At 41.5% G+C, this 17,585-nt stretch overlaps 2 protein-coding genes across 4 annotated transcripts in view; one reads left to right on the forward strand and one right to left on the reverse strand.

Moving 5' to 3' along the window:
• Window positions 1–17,585, forward strand: part of UBAC2 (UBA domain containing 2) — a 146,726-nt gene that overhangs the window by 70,022 nt on the left and 59,119 nt on the right. The gene's annotated exons all lie outside the window — the stretch shown is intronic.
• LOC105072662 (G-protein coupled receptor 183) lies at window positions 157–12,960 on the reverse strand. Of its 2 annotated transcripts, none has more exons than XM_045520152.2 (2): window positions 5,398–5,533; window positions 157–1,827 (listed from the first exon to the last, which is right to left on the reverse strand). In XM_045520152.2, exon 2 carries the CDS (start codon window positions 1,795–1,797, stop codon window positions 727–729), a length of 1,071 nt encoding a protein of 356 aa, XP_045376108.1. In that variant the 5' UTR covers window positions 1,798–1,827; window positions 5,398–5,533; the 3' UTR covers window positions 157–726. The 2 variants fall into 2 exon arrangements, with proteins under 2 accessions (XP_045376108.1, XP_010957976.1); XM_010959674.3 differs by lacking the exon at window positions 5,398–5,533 and adding an exon at window positions 12,814–12,960 and having other exon boundaries at window positions 158–1,827.

Below are 17,585 nucleotides of genomic sequence, written 5' to 3' on the forward strand. Positions count from 1 at the left end.
CATATTCCTGAGCAGTGGCCCTTAGGTGCTATGTGGGCTGTTTGGAGAGAGCTCAGTGCTTTCATTGCCTTCATCACCATCAACCCTATAACGTTCCTATCCTAATCTGTCTGCTGCCAGTTGTATCCTCCCTCCCTCTAACTTCTGCTGAGAGTTGACAGTGAGCATTGAAGGACATACTCATAATTTTGTAGCATCTTGCTCTTTATTCCAAAAGAATTCATTGAAACAAAATTGTATGACTCAGAACAAAATAAAAAACTGCTGTTATTGAGGAGATAAAGTCTAAGATTGAAAGAAACCGGAATTGAAGAAACATGCAAAAAAAGGAGAGAAAAATATTTTACAATATTGACATTTCTACATTGGCAATATACAATTTTAATAGTCTTCTTTTCTTTTGCCAAATTATTGGCAGGAAATATGAATGACTAAATTTTTCATTAACATAAAACTTCTCTTTTCACACTGAGAGTTATTAAAATACCATCCCTTTTGGTACAGTATTTTATTTACAAATTAGAACTTTGCTTGATGTTGTTCTCAAGTATAAAAAATACATATATATCAGTTTACTTCCAAGTTGGAGGTGAGAAATAGTGCCCAATGAAAGGAATTTAGAATAATCCCAGTTGGAAGTTGAACAGTCATTTTGCTTTATAAGAAAAGTTCTGCAAAATTTATCATACAGTTTCCTTTGCTATAAATCCAAGGTTTAGTTCCTTTTTACTTTTCATTTAAAGACTTGGAATGTATCATCGTTTGAGTTTCTGTCATTTCACGTGAGTTTTCTTCAGGGGCCGACTTCACGGCACTGGAAATTGATACACTGACTTGGCGTTTCAGCATCTTCATGACCTTTCTCTTGTACCCTTTGCATGCAAAGAAATATATAAAAGGGTCCATGCAGCAATTGAAGTTCATCAGGCACACTGTAAAGTGCAGAGAGATCTGGAATGAATGTCTTTGGCTACATTCCAGGAGATCAGGAAAACGAAGCTTCTTAATCATGTGTTGAATAATTGCAACATGGTAAGGTGTGAAACAGACAACAAACACAACAATTATAAAAATAATGGTGTTGAGAGCCTTTTTGTTTACACCGGATTTCTCAGTTAGTGGGTTTTGTTTGGCAGTTTTAAAGAGTTTGCAGCAGATTTGAGAGTAGCAGACAAGAATGATTATGAGCGGAAGTACATATCCTATGAAACATGCACCAAGCAGAATCCAGGGAAGGGATTCTGTTTCTTCAAAGTTTGGATATTCCATGCACGTAATCCTTTCATTCTCCTGCTTAGACATGGGTTTTATGAGTAGCGGGAGTGTTTGAGCAAATACTAGAATCCAGACAAATATGCAAATGCATTTTGCGTGTTCGATTCTTTTCATCTTGTTGTACCGCAGCGGGTGCACCACCGCAAAGAACCGGTCAATACTTAGGCAGGTCATGAAGTTCACGCCCGCATAGGTGTTGATGTAAAACACGACAGCAGTTATCCTACACAAGGCCTCGCCTATTCTCCAGTCAAAGCCCAGCGCGTAGTAGGCTATCCGTGTAGGCAGAGCAGTGGTAAAAAGTATGTCTGAAATCACCAAGTTGGTTGAATATAGAGTGGTGGAGTTGATTTTTTTCCTGTTTTGAATAATGACAGTCAAGGCTAACAAGTTTCCCACGAGCCCAATTATGAAGACGATGCTGTAATGCAGAGGCATGAGTATCCTGGCTGTGTCATGGTGTGCGTAGAGATCACACTCGCTTTCCTGAGGAGCTGGAGAATGTGTTGTGAAATTGTCCATGTTTATATCCGTCAGCAGTGTCCAGGGTCTCTAGAAAAAACCAAGAAGGGTACATCTAATTAAAAACATATTTAACTAAAAACAAAATAAACTGCCTTCTATATAGCTCTAACTTTTAACTTCTCAGTATTTATATAATTTTTAAAAATCTATGATATATAAAATATGGTTACATACTCTATAGTAACAGCTTTACTCTCATAATTTGGTGATTTTGGCAAAGCTCTGGCAAAGGAAATAGAACCATTTAAATAGGGCAAATGTATTTTTGTGAAAAGAGGGAATGCACTAACTTTTAGGCAGAAATTTCCCCTTCCTTTTTCTGAATCATTGTCTGGTTAAGAATAAAATCATGTAAAGCACCCCACATTTCAGACAGGCATGAAACTTTGCTTCAAAATTGAATATTAGTTGGACTTTTTTTTTTTTTTTTTGCCAAATGCATATCACTGCCAGGAAATGAAATCAGTCACACATTTATGTAGTGAAATATGAACTTACCACAGTGATCTGATTTGTGTTAACTGAAAAATTATGAGAAACAAGCTAAGGTCTTTGTTAGGAACTGAAAGTTATGGTTGTTGTTTTTTTTTTTTTTAAAAAAAAGAAGACGATGAAGATGACCACAGCAACCACGACAGAAAAAGAAGAAAAAGAAATGACAAGATAAAGAAAAAACTTAAGTGCTTCAAGGAGAAAATTTTAAATTAATTTTAAATGATGTCAATCCACAGATACCCCGTTGATGCGTGCAGTATACATTCCTGCATTTACACACAGTAGGAAGCATTACATGTGTGGTGTTTTGTGTTCTGCTTTGTTTACTTAACATGTTCATGGATCAGCGTAATCCATATATATGTCACGTGCAGATCTTATGGAGACGTCTGATAGATTCCCATAGTCTTCCAGTGTGTTACTGTGTAATTTGCTTACCTACTCCCTTGATGAGTATTTGGATTATTTCTTAACTCTTTTCTTGTTTCAAATACTGACTAAGGTAAAATTCCAGTTCTGAGTTGAAAGGTGGAAAATGCCTACAGTAAAACTCCGTATATGAGGCTGAATTCTGATAAAACTAAGGAAGAGCAGAGCTATAAGTTCTATGAAGGTATTTTTAGAAGAAAATACACCGATAGGTGTATCTCTACGCACAAATCTCATCTGAAAGTCATCAAAATTAAGGGAAAATTTAAATATATCTAGTGCCGGTAGTACTGCATATTAAAGGGAAGAATTGTATCCCTACCCTTATCAAAACGCTGAGTACAAGTCCGCCTCTCTGACCTCTGTATTAAGTGAGCTGAATCTCTGCTAACTTAGCTCTAACAATGGTAAAACAATGATACTGACAGACCATGGGTGTTCTTAAAGGATTGCACTAATGGTAAAAGTGTGCATTACCTTCAGTGTTGACAGGTTAGTCATGAAAATATGGAAATACAGCCTAAAGCAAAAGGGGACAAAAAAGGAAGTGTAGGACCTTTTTATTCATCAAGGGAAGACAGGAGAGGAGACTATGGGAAAAAGCACAAGATGAGGGTGGTAGGTAGAAAAGACGAAATAAGAGGGTAGGAAATGTCACAACAAATTTAAACACATTAAACTCACCTATTGAAAGACAGAGACTGTCAGTTTGGGTGTTTTAAAATCCAGCTGTAGACTGCTTAGAAGAGAGACAACTCAAAAGTGATTCAGAAAGCTTGAAAATAAAGGTCTGGGAAAACACGTACCAGGCAAGTCCCAACCAGTGGAAAGCTAGAGTGGCAATACTTGCATGAGAAAAAGAGAATTCAAGGCACAATCAGTAGGGGTAGGGAAGGCCACTTGACGCAAGTTAAAAATAGTTCACCAAGGATGTAAAAATAATCATGAAGTATGTGGGTGACAGCAAAATTTGAAAGAATTTAAAGAAGAAATTGGTAAATCCACAGCTGTAATGAGAGATTTTAACACACTCTGATTTACCCAACATGGCTAAAAAGCTAACAGGATTTGTGCTAAAGGCACATGAACATTATTTGCACATATGACCAAGTACTCAGCCATTAGAGGTGTCTCAGATATCTCAGAAAATCACTAGCTAGCAGCTCATAGTCCTTATGAGTGCAGTGCGACTGAAGTAGACACCAGCAATCAAAAGATAAAGGATAAATCTGGAGTCCAAAAATATACATTTCTAAGAAACTCATGGGCACAGAAATCACAATGCAGATTCAGAAGTGCTTAGAAAGCTAATTGACAAAAGTACTACAGAACTGTGGGATGCAGCTGAAGAGCTAATCCAAGATTGAAGCAAAGCTTTGAACATTTATTTTCTAGAAAACTGTAAATAGCCACATTAAAAATTCAGCTCAAGAAGCTAGAAAAGAACTGCCCAAAGAAGTAGACAAAAGTAATAAAAATAATTGCAGGTATTAATGAAATAGGAAATAAAACAAGAAAACAATAAATATGGGCTTTATATTTGTGTGGGGATAAAAATGAAGTAATTCTTGAAAGGGAAATTGTGGGAATTGCAATTATGGAATAAGAGTAGAAAAAACTTTATCCAGTTAGTTGGGAAAGGTTTCACGTGAGAAGGAACTTTTCAAGAACTGAGACTGGACACGGGAGTGGTAAAAATTCCAGGCACGGGTTGTAGCTTAGGAACAGGCATCAAGAGCTTCCTTTATTTTTCTAATTTCTGTGAAAAAATGTTTTTTCTGAAAACCTCAACATGTATATTTTATTTTGAGGAGTCTTTCAAAGCAGGTTCCTGTGAAATGCCTTTAAAGTACGTGGGGGTGGGGAATACACTGGAGTCTTCTCATCCTCCATATGAATAGTAATTATTGTAGAGATTAGGAAAGTTGCACTAATGTCTGAAGCAGAAAAGAAAGTGCCATTGCCTGCTAGTTACAGATGCACTTCCAGCTCCTTCACTGAGTGAAACATAGCGACCGGTAGAGCCAGAAATGGCGGTGGTTTCAGGATATTTTAAAGTTAAGGAAAAGATGTTTAACACAGTGTTAATTTTGAAAGTGAAAATTTGCAACCAAATCAAACGCCCACTACAAGGGTATTGGTTAAGTATTTGAGGGTACAGCCATTGAGGGTAAGTATTTTGAGGGTAGCGGGGGACTGTGTGGCCACGGAAGATGGCGGCGTAGACGCCTGTTTCCTGACGGGGAATGGTGGTTAGTCAGGAAAGCGGGTACATAGGAGACCACTTTTGGGGAAAGAAAAGCAACTACACACACACACACACACACACACACACACACACAAAAACACACTTGCATGGATGTATACGCCACAACAGAATTTCATACAGGTAATTTTTGAGTTTTCATTCATATATTCTAAATTTTTAACACTGAACGTGAATTGACCATGAAGTAAGTAAATAGGTAAATAATTTTTTTTTTAATCTGAACAAATCTTTTTTGAAATTCAGTTCTTCCTACAAAAGCCATGTCACCTGACGTCCTTGTCAGAGCCGGCCTTTCAGTGCCCCCCATTCAGATCCAGGCTGAATAGGTTTTTGCTGGCGCCATCCTTCAGTCATGGCTCAAAGAACCTCCCAGCAGCCCCGCACCCAGCACCGCCGTCACCTACCTACTTGCCACCCGAGGAAGCCACTGTCAGAGAAGGCAGAGATCACGCTGGACCCTTCTCTCGGCCAGCCTGGCTTCAAGCCTGCTACTCTGTCCAGTCCTCAGCAGGGCAGCTGCTTCCTCCCGCCTTTCAAAAACTGAGTCTGCGGTTCCCAAGTGGCTGAGGCTCTAGGCCATCCTCACCTGGACACAGATGGCCCGGGCACACGTGGCCGAGCTGTTCCGGAGCAGGGGAGCCTTCCTCCCAGGGGACAGCAGGGCTCCCACTGCAGGAGAGGTGCCTGCCCAGGTGAGAGGCCGGACCCGCAGACGCTGTGTCACGGAGCCCCCGAGGGAAGACTGGCCAGAGGCCTGTGACTGCCTGCCCCCATCCCCCATCAGTCAGAGCACTTGCACAACGTGGACATTTCAATGGGCTGACTCAGGTGATGTGAGGGAAAGGATAATCTAGGCTGCTCTGAAATATTTAGTAACCTCTGGGGGGCTGATTCTACCAGTCAGCAGCACCAGTATATTCCTTGCTTAACCTGTGTTATTAATGCTATGGTTTTAGTCAATTTTATCTTTTCCAAATTGAGAGAAAAATCCTTTCACATACTTGACTGTTATATCAACCAATCTCAATTTTTTTTATCATCTTCCCTCAGAGGCAGTCTTTTATACCTTTCTTTAATCATTTTAGGATTCAGGATTACTTTCCTGAACCGTGGCCTAACTCTATTCTTTCATTCAGCAAAAGTTGTTTTTAGTGTCTCCTCCATGTGATAGATCCTGGAAATACAGAAATGATACTTTTTAAAATCCGAGGACCTAAAACTGAAGGATGGGTGTTGGGAGTGTGCTGCTATCTGAAGGAGGCGTTGCCTCAATATGCTTTCCTCTTTCTCCTCCCGCACACCTGGGTTCTGCTGCTCTTTGCATTGCGGTGTGCTCCTTAATCAACTTTTGGATTGCAGGTTCCTCATTTAATTGTTTATAATCCTTCCTCTCTTAGTCATAAGTAAGTCCTTCTTTTCTTTCCTATTTATTTATTTTAGAGTATATTTTAAATATTTTTCATTTTCATAATTACTGGACAGCAGCGTCTGACATGTTACTTAGGATAGAGTAACCCTTGAAAGTGCTATGGCTCATCATGTGATCGCCTGCAGAAGAGCACAAAGAAGGGTTTGTTCTACATCTTTTTTCTTTCGAATACTGTATCAATTATAATTTCCTCAGAATGCTTCCAAGTGACAAGATGTGCAATGTCCCTGTCCTGCCCTTAGTGCCTCACACCTGAGAGACGAGGATGAGGGCTGCAGCCTCTGCCCGCGGGCGCAGGTAGTCCTGGGCCGCGCCAGGTGCAGGTCCTTATTCACATTCCTCCTGGGAGCACCGCCTCCTGAAAGTCAGCGACCTGGTGGCCATCCACACCGCTTCTCTTACCACTCTTGTTAATAAGCAGAGGAGGCTGTCTCAGTTTTGTCTCTGTAACGATGCCTGTTGATCCTTTGAAATGTCACTGTTATCCTAACATATGTAAAACAGCAAGTTCTTCCACAGCAAAATATCCTCCAAAGCATTTTCACTTAGGTTTCTGGACGTGGCCCTGTGTGTGGATTTCTCTAGAATTGATTTCATTACTAATAGAGTAGCTATTGTTTCTTAAGACACTATCATCTCATTTTTGCATAACCGGACATGTTGACGTGAACTGTCAAGTTATTTCTAGCCACAGAAAGGAAAAAACAAAAGGCCCCCTCAAAACTCACTTATTCGCATTTAAGAAAATTTTCTAGTAGCTAATGTATTTTGTACTCTGGACGTATTTACCCTGGATACCAACTTGGAGGCATTTCTGATTTTTCACAGGATACTTTTATATACCCAGTTTACTTGCTTGGATCATTTTTTTCTTAGCTTTTATTTGTGGCAGAAACAGAATAAAAGCTTTATTATATTCAAAGATTTGGTAAGTGCTAGAATACCAGCTTTTAGTGTTAGGATTCCTGAAATGTCACCTTTACCCCTGATATTTTTTCACTTAATAATCATCAACTCTTTAAATGAAAAAGAATTAAACTTTTGGTAATTTTGTTTAAATTCAGGCTTTAGCAATGAATCAAATGGGTCAAATCATGCTGAAATATAGGAGGTGACCTCTCTGTAAGGTGAAGGCTGCTCAGGTCGGTGTTTGCACATTGAGAGGATCTGACTCAAAGTGCCCACAGTGGCACATCCCAAAGAGGAAGTCCCAGGAGCACGCTCTCAAAAACAACCCGAAGAGCCACAGAGTGGACGTGCAGACACACGTTACGTTTGTCTGCTGTTAAAGGATGAGTGTTGTCTGACCCACCTCTTTGTCCAATTTCTGTTGATACACTGTCCCCTGGTTATTTTGTTGAGGAAAGGTAAGATTCAGGGAAATTTCTGCAGTGGGGAAAAATGAAGTCACTGGGAAAGGAGAGGGCAGAGGAAGGCTCGGGGCTCAGTGGAATAAGAAGGACTCATCTCCTGAGGAAGTGGACAAGCCCAGATGGGTCAGGACGACAGGCTGAGGGTGTTCAGTGCCACTGAGGACAGACTGCTCTGTGGAAGAAAGAATCATTGCTTCTTCCTCCAGTTACCTAGTTGTATAAGTATTTGTCAGTTGAAAAAGCCTCCTTGTTCTTGAAGCTGAGCAGACAGGGACATCTGAGTTTGGTCTAGTGTCACACACACTAGGGCCCAGCACTCAATCAGTGCTGTTTCTCACCTGCATTTAAGTTGCCTAAACAGTGGCCACTGGAACCGTGTGTGTCCCACTGGCCTGCAAAATAGGCAGGTGCGAAGCATTCCTTCCTGATTGTGGGAAGAACCCCGAGGCACAGGTGGGCTGTGGCCAGCACAGGCCCAGCCTCTCATCCCTTCACTGACAAAGTCAGATGTCCACTCCAGTCCACTGCTGTCCCAGTCAGCACACACCCGGGTGACCTGGTGAAAGGAATCTTTCTGCACTATCAGGTGTTTTTTTGTTCCCCAACCAGCTCTGAGTCCTAAATGCATAGCTATGTCTGAGATTGATTTTGTGGGGAGGATATATAGAGAACATTGTCCAGAAAGGTGACAGCTGCCTACACTTTCTCAGATGGACCCTCACACGTACTGGTGTTTATGTTCAGAGTCGGCTTGTCTGTGGTCAGTCTGTCTGGGGGCACCTGTCTCCCCTGCTTCCTGGGGAGCTCGCTTGCTCACTCTGGCTTGTGGAAGTGTGACCCCGTTGCTGACCCTGTGACCTAGTCTGGTCCTGACCACCTCTCTGTGGGTCTGCACAGGGTCACTTACAGGATGGTGCACAGAGAGCTTCCTCAAGACAGGAGGAAAAACCACGTTGGCCAGTCTGCTCTGCCCTCTCTGTGCCTCTGTGGGGTCCTGAACCCAGGGGGCACTCAATGGAGACACATCAGCTTCTGTAAACTTGTACATTGGAATTGATGGGAAAGTGAAAGGTCCCTGACATTTGAGTTATTTGGTTAAACACCCACACGCACATTTGGGGGTTTTACATAGTCCAGCTACTTTTCTTTCACTTTTCCCTGATTATTTATTTATTCCTCATGTGGCTTTTGGCAGCTTTAATGCTGACTAGGATGATGTGAAAGTTATCAGAGAGGAAGACAAAGGAGGTGGTAGCACTAAGGACTTGAAATATAGGACTTGGAAAACTATATAGGAACTGAAAGAAAAAGGAATCCCACCGGAATACTCGTGTCAGTGCAGACACTGTGTCTCCAGGTGGCATGAGCTGACCTCTGTGTGGACTACTACTGCATGATCTGTAGAGACTCTTGATAATGAAGATCTGAGTCAGTATAATCTTCATCCTCTGAGTCCAAAGTGTTTCTCGAAATAGTGTGTACCTTTTCTCCTTAAAGTTCAAGGGAGTTTCAGGTTTTGGTTTTTGTCTCTATTATTTCATAGAAATCAGCCAGAAACATTAAATATCCTTATTGTATGGATAAACTGAATTCTGGAGAGTTGAGGGCACTTGCTCAAGGTCCTCCCTCAGGACAGGTGCCGAGCCAGGGATCACGAAGGCATCCAGGACTCCGTGTCCTCCCTTCCCCCTGCTGCCTGCTGTCAGTTAGCAATTCCTGGGCCTTCAGGCCCAGGCCCTCGGCCTCTCCTTTGCTCTGTGCACCTCTGTGTGCCCATCAGCCTGTGTGTGCTGCTCCCACTCCCCTGCTGCTCTCAGGCCACCTCCACCATTGCTCCTCCCTGGAGCTGCTGCCCCAGCTCTCACGACACCTGTCCAGCGGTGCCCGTTGACCCCGGGCAGACCACATGCTCTCTGCTGTGATGCACAGTTTCCATCATGACTTGGCTCCATGTCCCTCCTGAGCTGGCTCTCTGGCCATCCTCCTGCTCGCGACTCCCTGGCTCCGGCCCCTGGATCTGGGCGGCTTGCAGTCTGTTGATGTCCCGCCTTCTCTCACAGCTCTCTTCCTTTCTCACCTCTTCCCTCCCTGGCGCCCCCTTTCCCCTGTCCTGTATCCTCTGCTCCTACTTTCCTTCAAGGTTTCCTTCAGAATAAGGTGCTCCTGGAAGCTCCCCTGATTTTACCCTCTACTGCTCCCTCAACAGCGCCTCCCCTGCCCCACAGAATGGCCGGGTAGGGTGTCCTAGCCCCACCGGGCACATGCTCTGTAACAGCACTTATAGTGTCGATTTTTTTCCATTTCCCACTGGCCTGTGGATCCTGTGAGTGGGGACTGTGCTGTAATTCTCTGCCTCTCCAGCTGGCCTGTGACTGGTGCTCAGTAAATACAGTTAAGGAATAGCAGAATCCCAGCTTTCTTGGTCCTCAGAGGTTCTTTATTAGATTATAGGAAGCATTTGATTAACAATAGTAACCAGGATTATTAAGCACAGACTGTGTTCCAGGCACTGCCCTGGGTGTTCTGCATACGTTCACTCACTGAACCTCACAGAACTTTTCACAAATCCATTTCCAGTGGTGATACTGAGGCGCACAGCTCTTAGGAGACTTCCCCAAAGACACAGCCATGTCAGGATTCAGTCCAGGCAGTTTGGCTCCAGAAATCACATTCAGGGTGATAAGTTTTATTAGCTCCTATTAATTATTAATTAGCTCCTATTTCCAACATGATCTGATGTTATTGGTAAAAAAACATAAAAGGAAGACAGCTCATATACCAGTGTGAACTAGAGAGACTAGGAGAGCTGGGGAAACGGGAAGAGGGAGCGAAGGAGGAAAATAAGTTGATATACATAAGGAATTCTATTCATTTATTAGTAGCATGTTTTAAAGTAAGCTTTATAAATGAATTTAGATTTTACCATTTTTAATAGTATTTCTATAAAACAACTTAGCCTGAAATTTCCATTGAAAGAAGATGGTAAATACCTAGGATAGCGTTTATGCTATTAATTTACTTTTATACTGTTATTTAAGTATTTGGAGGTATTTAACAAAATGTTTTTATTCTTCTCTTCAGGCTTTCAAGACACCACAAGGGTCTTTGTTACCTCTACAGTTTTCAGAGGATTTTTACATGGGTTATTTCGTCTTACATTGAAGCCCTGAATTTCACTAACTTCTTGGAAAGCCAGGAAACTATATGGACTGGAGGGTTCTACACATCCTCAGCACATACACACTTAGGGCCTTTTAACAACTCCAGAAGGCCCTTAACTGTAGCAGAGAGAAAGCTGTCACTAGGCAACTCCTTCACTGAGTGGTGATCTCTTTTTTAAGATGTAAACTTTTTAAGGATGATGGCTTATATTACACAACATTTTATCCTATAGAGTGTTTCAGAACCAAGCAGCAATAGATATTGAATAAATGCCTATGAAATGCATGAATGAATGAAAGTCATATAGTGACCCGAGTTAATATTTATTCCATTAAATGACTGGTCATGTTACTGAAAAGCTCCCAGAAGAGGGTTGAAAGTAATTTATAAAAGGAATTCCCACCACCGCCCCTACATGACAGGTGAGCGTCGAGTGAGGCTGCTTTGTGGAACAGTGTTATGTCCAAAAAGTACAATTAACCCCCGAGAGAAAACATGCCCCGAAGCACTGGTGAATGCAAGGTCCAGACAGGAAACACAGTTAGTTGTATAGTCATCCATAGACTCAGTCTTTATGTAAAATATTCCATAAGGGTCTGCAAATAAGTTCAAGAAAATAATTCCCACAGAAGTGATAGGGCTAGGAAAGTTTGCCTATTGGATTCATCCTGTGGTGGTTTAAAAGGCAAAGGGAAGAGAGCATAGTGACAGCAGGCAGTTCTCTCACACTTAATATGCGAGCCAGTGTTACAAGCACCAGACAGTGTCATTACTCCCCATTTCACAGACCAAGCAGCTGAAGTCCAAGAAGTTACTTGTCCAAGGTCACACAGCTGGTAAATGATGGAGTCCAGGTTCAAACCTGCCTCCAGAGCCTGCGCTCTGAACCATGACACTATATTGTGCTTAGAGTGAGACCTCCCCCTGCCCCACAAAACCCCCCAAAACACCCTCCTTTAGAGGAAGTCTCTGCACAGCTTGTATTTTACCAAGAGTTTCTGTTACCTCCATCCCCAACCTGGACATAAATATTAGCAGCCCACTGCATATAATTAATTGTTCTGCGATATTTTTTAAGCACAAAGAAGTTCTAGAAAAAAAATGTAGAAATGTCTTTAGCCTTACTGATCATCAAATAAATGTAAAGCAAGTAACAGAAATGTTCTTTTTCACTTACTAGATTAATAGATTATATTTAGAATTAAAATACTCATGTTGGCTGAGAAGCAGTGAAGCCGAGACTGTCACTGTTGGGAGGGTAAATTGGTACAGTGTTTTTGTAAGCTGAAAAATATAAGTTTATATCTAAAGATTCTTCTTAAAAATGTATACCCTTTGCCCTAGTAGTTCTACTACTGGGATTCTATCCTGAGAAGTAATAGAAAGTATAAAAGTATAGAAGTAAAAGAAGTGTAGCAAAGATTTTTATGTAGATAGATGCATGACCAAATAGTAAAATATACTCTTTTAAATTGGTTGAATAATTCATTGTAAATACAATACATATAAGTGCAGGAATACTCTATTTTAAAATAATTTTGTTCCTTTGTAAAGTATCCTGAAATACTGGCATTATTTGATGATTAATACTCGATACAATTTTTGGTAATTGTGAGTTTGCACAGAAGTACAAAGCAAGCCCTCTTTTTGACAAAAATATTCTGGCATGATCCATTGCTTTCACCTAGCTTAAAATCAGCTTATTAGAACTGCCGGTTGCCAGATAGTCTTAGCTATATTCATGATATAATTTTTGTTAGAAATGTTTACAGCTTTTACCTTAAACCTTAATTAAGCTTTAAAAATTTTTCTTAACTCAAAAGACTTTGTTGAAAAGCAAAATTTCTGGTACTTACCTCTCTGTGCCTTGTTGGGGCCTCTGTGTTAGCAGTCAGTATTCACCCAAACTGAAGTAGGTTAACTTTGGCATGTTGTTTTAAGAGAGATTATGCAGACATCCTTTTATGGTGGTGGCTTTTTTCTGACACCCTGTGACTGAGCATAGTAATGATCAGTGAGCCTCATGTGCGTATGCATTTTTTTTTAATGGGAAGTGAAATTTTTCTGTTAGTGATTTTTTTTTAAAAAGTTACCAAAAGCCCCTTGGAATTTATGAATTGTTGATATCTGTGGAACTTTATAAATTTTTCTATAAATGTTTAAGTATTAAGAGACTGAAGCAATAAACCTTAACCAGGAAAAAAAGAGAATCATAGTTACTAATGATTTTGTATTCATATTACGTGTAAAGTATGAGTTTTAAAATATTTTAAGGAAAAAGTGTCAATTTTGACAGTTCTGTCTGCCTGGAAACTTGGTGCAGGGACTAGTTTACTCATTCTGTTATCTTATCAACAGCTTATGAGAAAGAAACAAAAGTTTCTGTGGTGAGTGGAAGAAAGATGCTCTTTTGCATGTGTGCAATGATTACTCGGTGTTTTCAGGCAGGAGACCAACTGACTGACCAGTGACAACGTGAACACACGTATGACAAGGGAAGAGCTGAAGAGGGCATCTTACAGCTAAAATTGCCTCTTGTGCACAGGATGAAGGAGACCTTCACTGTTCACCTTAGAGTTCTAGTTGACTCAGTTTAAACCAGCAATGTCACATGGCTATCAAAATGCAGTTGATTTGCAGGCTCAACTAATGGAAATACAGTACTCAGAACAAGAAAGATGATCCGGCCATTCTTCCCAGTGAGCTCAAAGGGCTGCGTTTTATGAAGGCACGGGTGGCCTAGAGCATGCCCAGGGGCCTGAGGGGTCTGGATCCCAGGTCTTAGGAGAAATGATCGAATAGACTGAGCACGTCTGGGCTCAGCGGGGACGTGATCATTATCCTCACACGTTTGAAAGCTCTCACGGAAAAGGGTTTAGGTTGCATGTGTCAGTCTTCCTGAGAGTAGAAGGCCAGCCAATAGGAGGAGGTTACGGGAGACAGCTTTCAAATCAAAACATGAAAGTAGTTTCTACAGGTTGGGATCATTAAAAAATGGCATAGGTGGTCTCTTGTTGAGGTGCTTGCATTAACTAGGTGACTATTTTGAGGGATGATGTAGAGAGAATTGAATCATCTGGCAGGAAGTTGTAACTCTGGACCCCAGTGGCCCTTCCACTCCAGGATTCTGTCAGAATGACTGAGGACCTTGGGCCTCTCAGTGGTATTATTCCATCTAGAAGCTTATTAGGTTCTTTAGCTCTAAAGTGCCAAAGATCTGAAGAGAAACCTTGTCAAACAGAAGAGCATCAACTCACCTGAATTCTTTGGTCCTCCACTCCACTGCGTGTAAAATAAAGGAATTGAACTAAATGGTCACCAAGATAATTCCTAGTACAAAAATCCCATGAGGGGGAAATACGGAGATTTTATGATTTGGTGGATCAGTATGATAAAATCTTCTAGAACCAGTTTCTTTAAAACTTGGATTGAAGAAGACAGTGTTGAGAAGTTTTTCAGTTTGTTAAAAAGCCATCCTGTTGGCTTTTGGTTTTTAATTTCTGAAATAGTTTTTATTATGTAAAACACTATTATATCATGAACTTGCTTAGGTGAAATAAATGTTCTAGCAAACTGGATCTCCTTTTTTTTTGTTTGTTTTGTATTAGAGTAGCCAGGTGTGTGAGGAGGAGGTGATGGGGTAATTGCCCTGGGGGTGCTTTTGGCTTTTAGCGTGAGATAATTTCATCAGCTCATAAATCTCATTTTTATTGCTGTTGAAAGCTACCAGGATTTCTTTAGTTGTACTATAAAAGCAGAGTTGATGTCCTTTTCTGTAGTAGTGGTAAGGTGGACATTTGTGACCTGAACTGTTTCTATTATTCGCTCTGTCAAGTACGGTTGTGAAGTATATAATAGATACTCAATAAATATTAGTGACATTTGTTGAACGAATGAATGAATTCTTGATAACCTGTATTCCTCTTTTCTGTACTTCAGTCCTATATGCTTAAACCAGAAGGGCTACCAGAAGTTAGCTATTCGGAAAACGAAAAGGTCAAACTGAGTTACTGTTGACAATATAAAGAGCAGATGTTGTCATCAAATAAGGAAAAGAGAAAAACTGGTCAGTGACTAATAACACTCAATGTGTATAGAAATAGCAGTGGAAAATTTCTACAAAACAACCTGTGTAACCATGGTCTGAAATGTGTGCTTTTATATTATGGGTGTATGTGGTTTAGTATTTAGTCACCATTTAAAACTACACAGTGGTTAATAACTTCTAAGGAATTTTGAAACTTCTTCTATTGGTATATTAGACATGAATTGTGGTCATTAAAATTCCTATCAATATTTTCTTAGTTTACATTGAAAGTGTAACCTCAAGCAAGAACTCCGCTTCAGATTTTTTTTTTTATTGTAGCATCAATCTTTACACTTTATTCATTGAGCAGCTACCTCATGCAGTTCCAGAGGGTGGTGCTGGAGCAGCAAACAAGCTGACCCGAGTCCTGCCCTTGTTGAGCTTCTGTTCTCATCATGGAGACAGTGATAAATTGGTCCTGCAGTGAATAAGGAGGTTATGGATGCTGTGGGGACAGGAAATAGAGAATGCGGGGTGGGGGTGGGGCTGTGAGGTAGGCAGGGGCTGCCATTTGGAATGGGGGTGGTCAGGGAGGGCTTCTTGGAGAAGGTGCCATTTGAATGAAGACCTGAAGGGTGTAAGGGAGCGGGTGATGCACTTGTCAGTGGGAGGTTGGGCAGGAGAGGGGGAAGCAGATGCACGTGCGCTGGAGCACCACGTGCCTGGTCCTGCTAGTGAGACACGCCCTGATCCAGCATGACTGGAGCAGTGAGAGAGTAGGGGAGCCTACAAAGTAGAAGACTAGATTGGGGTTGGGGGACGCAGGGCCTCAGAGGTCTTTGTCATAACTTTGGCTTTTACTCTAGGGTGGGGAGTCACTGGAGGATTTTAAGCCCAGGAGTGATTAACTGGTACTTTTTGATGAAAAGGGTGCACAGTACTACATCAACTGTGTTTGGGTTTAGATAAGTTTAATTGAAAAAAACACAAGATTTTTTGTGTAGTATTTAGAATGATATTTTAAATAAGTCTGTTCATTAAAATCGCTGTTAATTTTTTTTAATCCAAATATCAAGGGTTGATTATATGTAAGGGTCTGCATTAAGCAATAGGGGGATGCAATGCTAAGTAGAACATGGTGCTTTCTCTTAAAATTAATAATCTAATGGGAGACTTTAAAAAAAACCCTATGTAGTTATTAGTTCAAACGTGGATCATATATTTGTTTAGGAATAAGGATTATTTCACGGCCCCAAATTCAGTGAGCTCTTATGCTGTGCCAGGCGCTGTGTCTGATGCTGGGAGAGCCAGGAGGATGCACCTCCTTCCCTGCCGTGGGACGTACTCAGTCTAGGAGGAGGGCTGGATGAGTGAAGCATCCCAGACCAGTCTTCCACATTGTTTGCAGACCTCTGCTGCCCTGTCCCTGTCGTCTTCTTACAAGACTGTGAGAGGCTGCGTCTTACCCGCCTCCGTTTCTGCAACCCTGACCCAGCTCCTGGCATTTAGGTGTTCAGTGGGGGTGGGAGGGATTCCCTGTTCTAGTATTTTCTACATTCTTACAGGTGCCTGTTGATGCTGCTGCCATTGGTCACATTTTCAGTGTGTGTTTGCTTTTGTTTTGTTTTTAATGGAAATGAGAAGACAGTGAATGATTTTTTTTAATAACACGATCTTTATCAAAGATGGGAAAATTGAAAATGCACAGGAGGCCAGGAGGGTCCTGCGTTTCCCCCAAAATGGTAATGAGAACATTTCTCTGTGGAAGTGAAGAATATTTTTTGCTTTTTTCTTGTGGTAAAGAAATAGTTCTTTGTACAATGCCACTCATCCAAAAAAAGAAAAAAAGGAAAATAGAAGACTAATTAAGCCAAGTGTTTAATGAATAATGGGTGTGAGTGTGTGTCCAAACCACACTGCTCATTCGCGTTGCCTGCCTGGCCCTTGGAAGAATGGGAGTTTGCAGTCCTGGAGCTAGTTTCTTGAGGTCAGGGGCTGCTTCTCACGTAGAGATGTAGATGGAGCTCCTTGCACCCGGCCTACTACCTCACACACAGTGCCAGGCGGCGCAGCGGTTCTCTGAAACGGTGAAACTGAGGTAGCTTTGAGCAGAGGAGAGCAGCTAACCCCCAGGAGGGTTGGAGAAATTGCTGAAGAGGAGAAGAGTTGAGCTCGGTCTTACACTGTAAGTCTAAGTTTCCTAAGCACAAACGTGGACCGGACATTTATGTTGAAAGAATAGCCTGTGTCCATGAATAGTCAAAAGAGCCTAATGCGCCCAGGGAGCATCTGGGGGTGGGGGGAACGGGAGGGGCCAGATTAGAGGAAGGGAGAGGAGGACGGTTGTGGGAAACCACACTGGTAAGGAAGAATTGCAGGACTTTGCTGTTTCATGCTGATGTTTGAATTTCCTCTTTGGATACTGGGAGCCTGGAAGGAAGGGTTTTCAACAAGGGTGTCACATGCTCAGAGTTGTGTTTGGGGGAGAGAATGCTGTTGGCAGTGTTAACACCGGGTGGATTAGAGCGAAATACGACTTGAAGTAGAAAGACACCTGTGACTTTTGAATATGTCAGGTTGAAGGTATCAAATTGAGTTTCA

The sequence above is a fragment of the Camelus bactrianus genome, chromosome 14, assembly GCF_048773025.1.
Source record: "Camelus bactrianus isolate YW-2024 breed Bactrian camel chromosome 14, ASM4877302v1, whole genome shotgun sequence".
NCBI classification, from domain to species: domain Eukaryota; kingdom Metazoa; phylum Chordata; class Mammalia; order Artiodactyla; family Camelidae; genus Camelus; species Camelus bactrianus.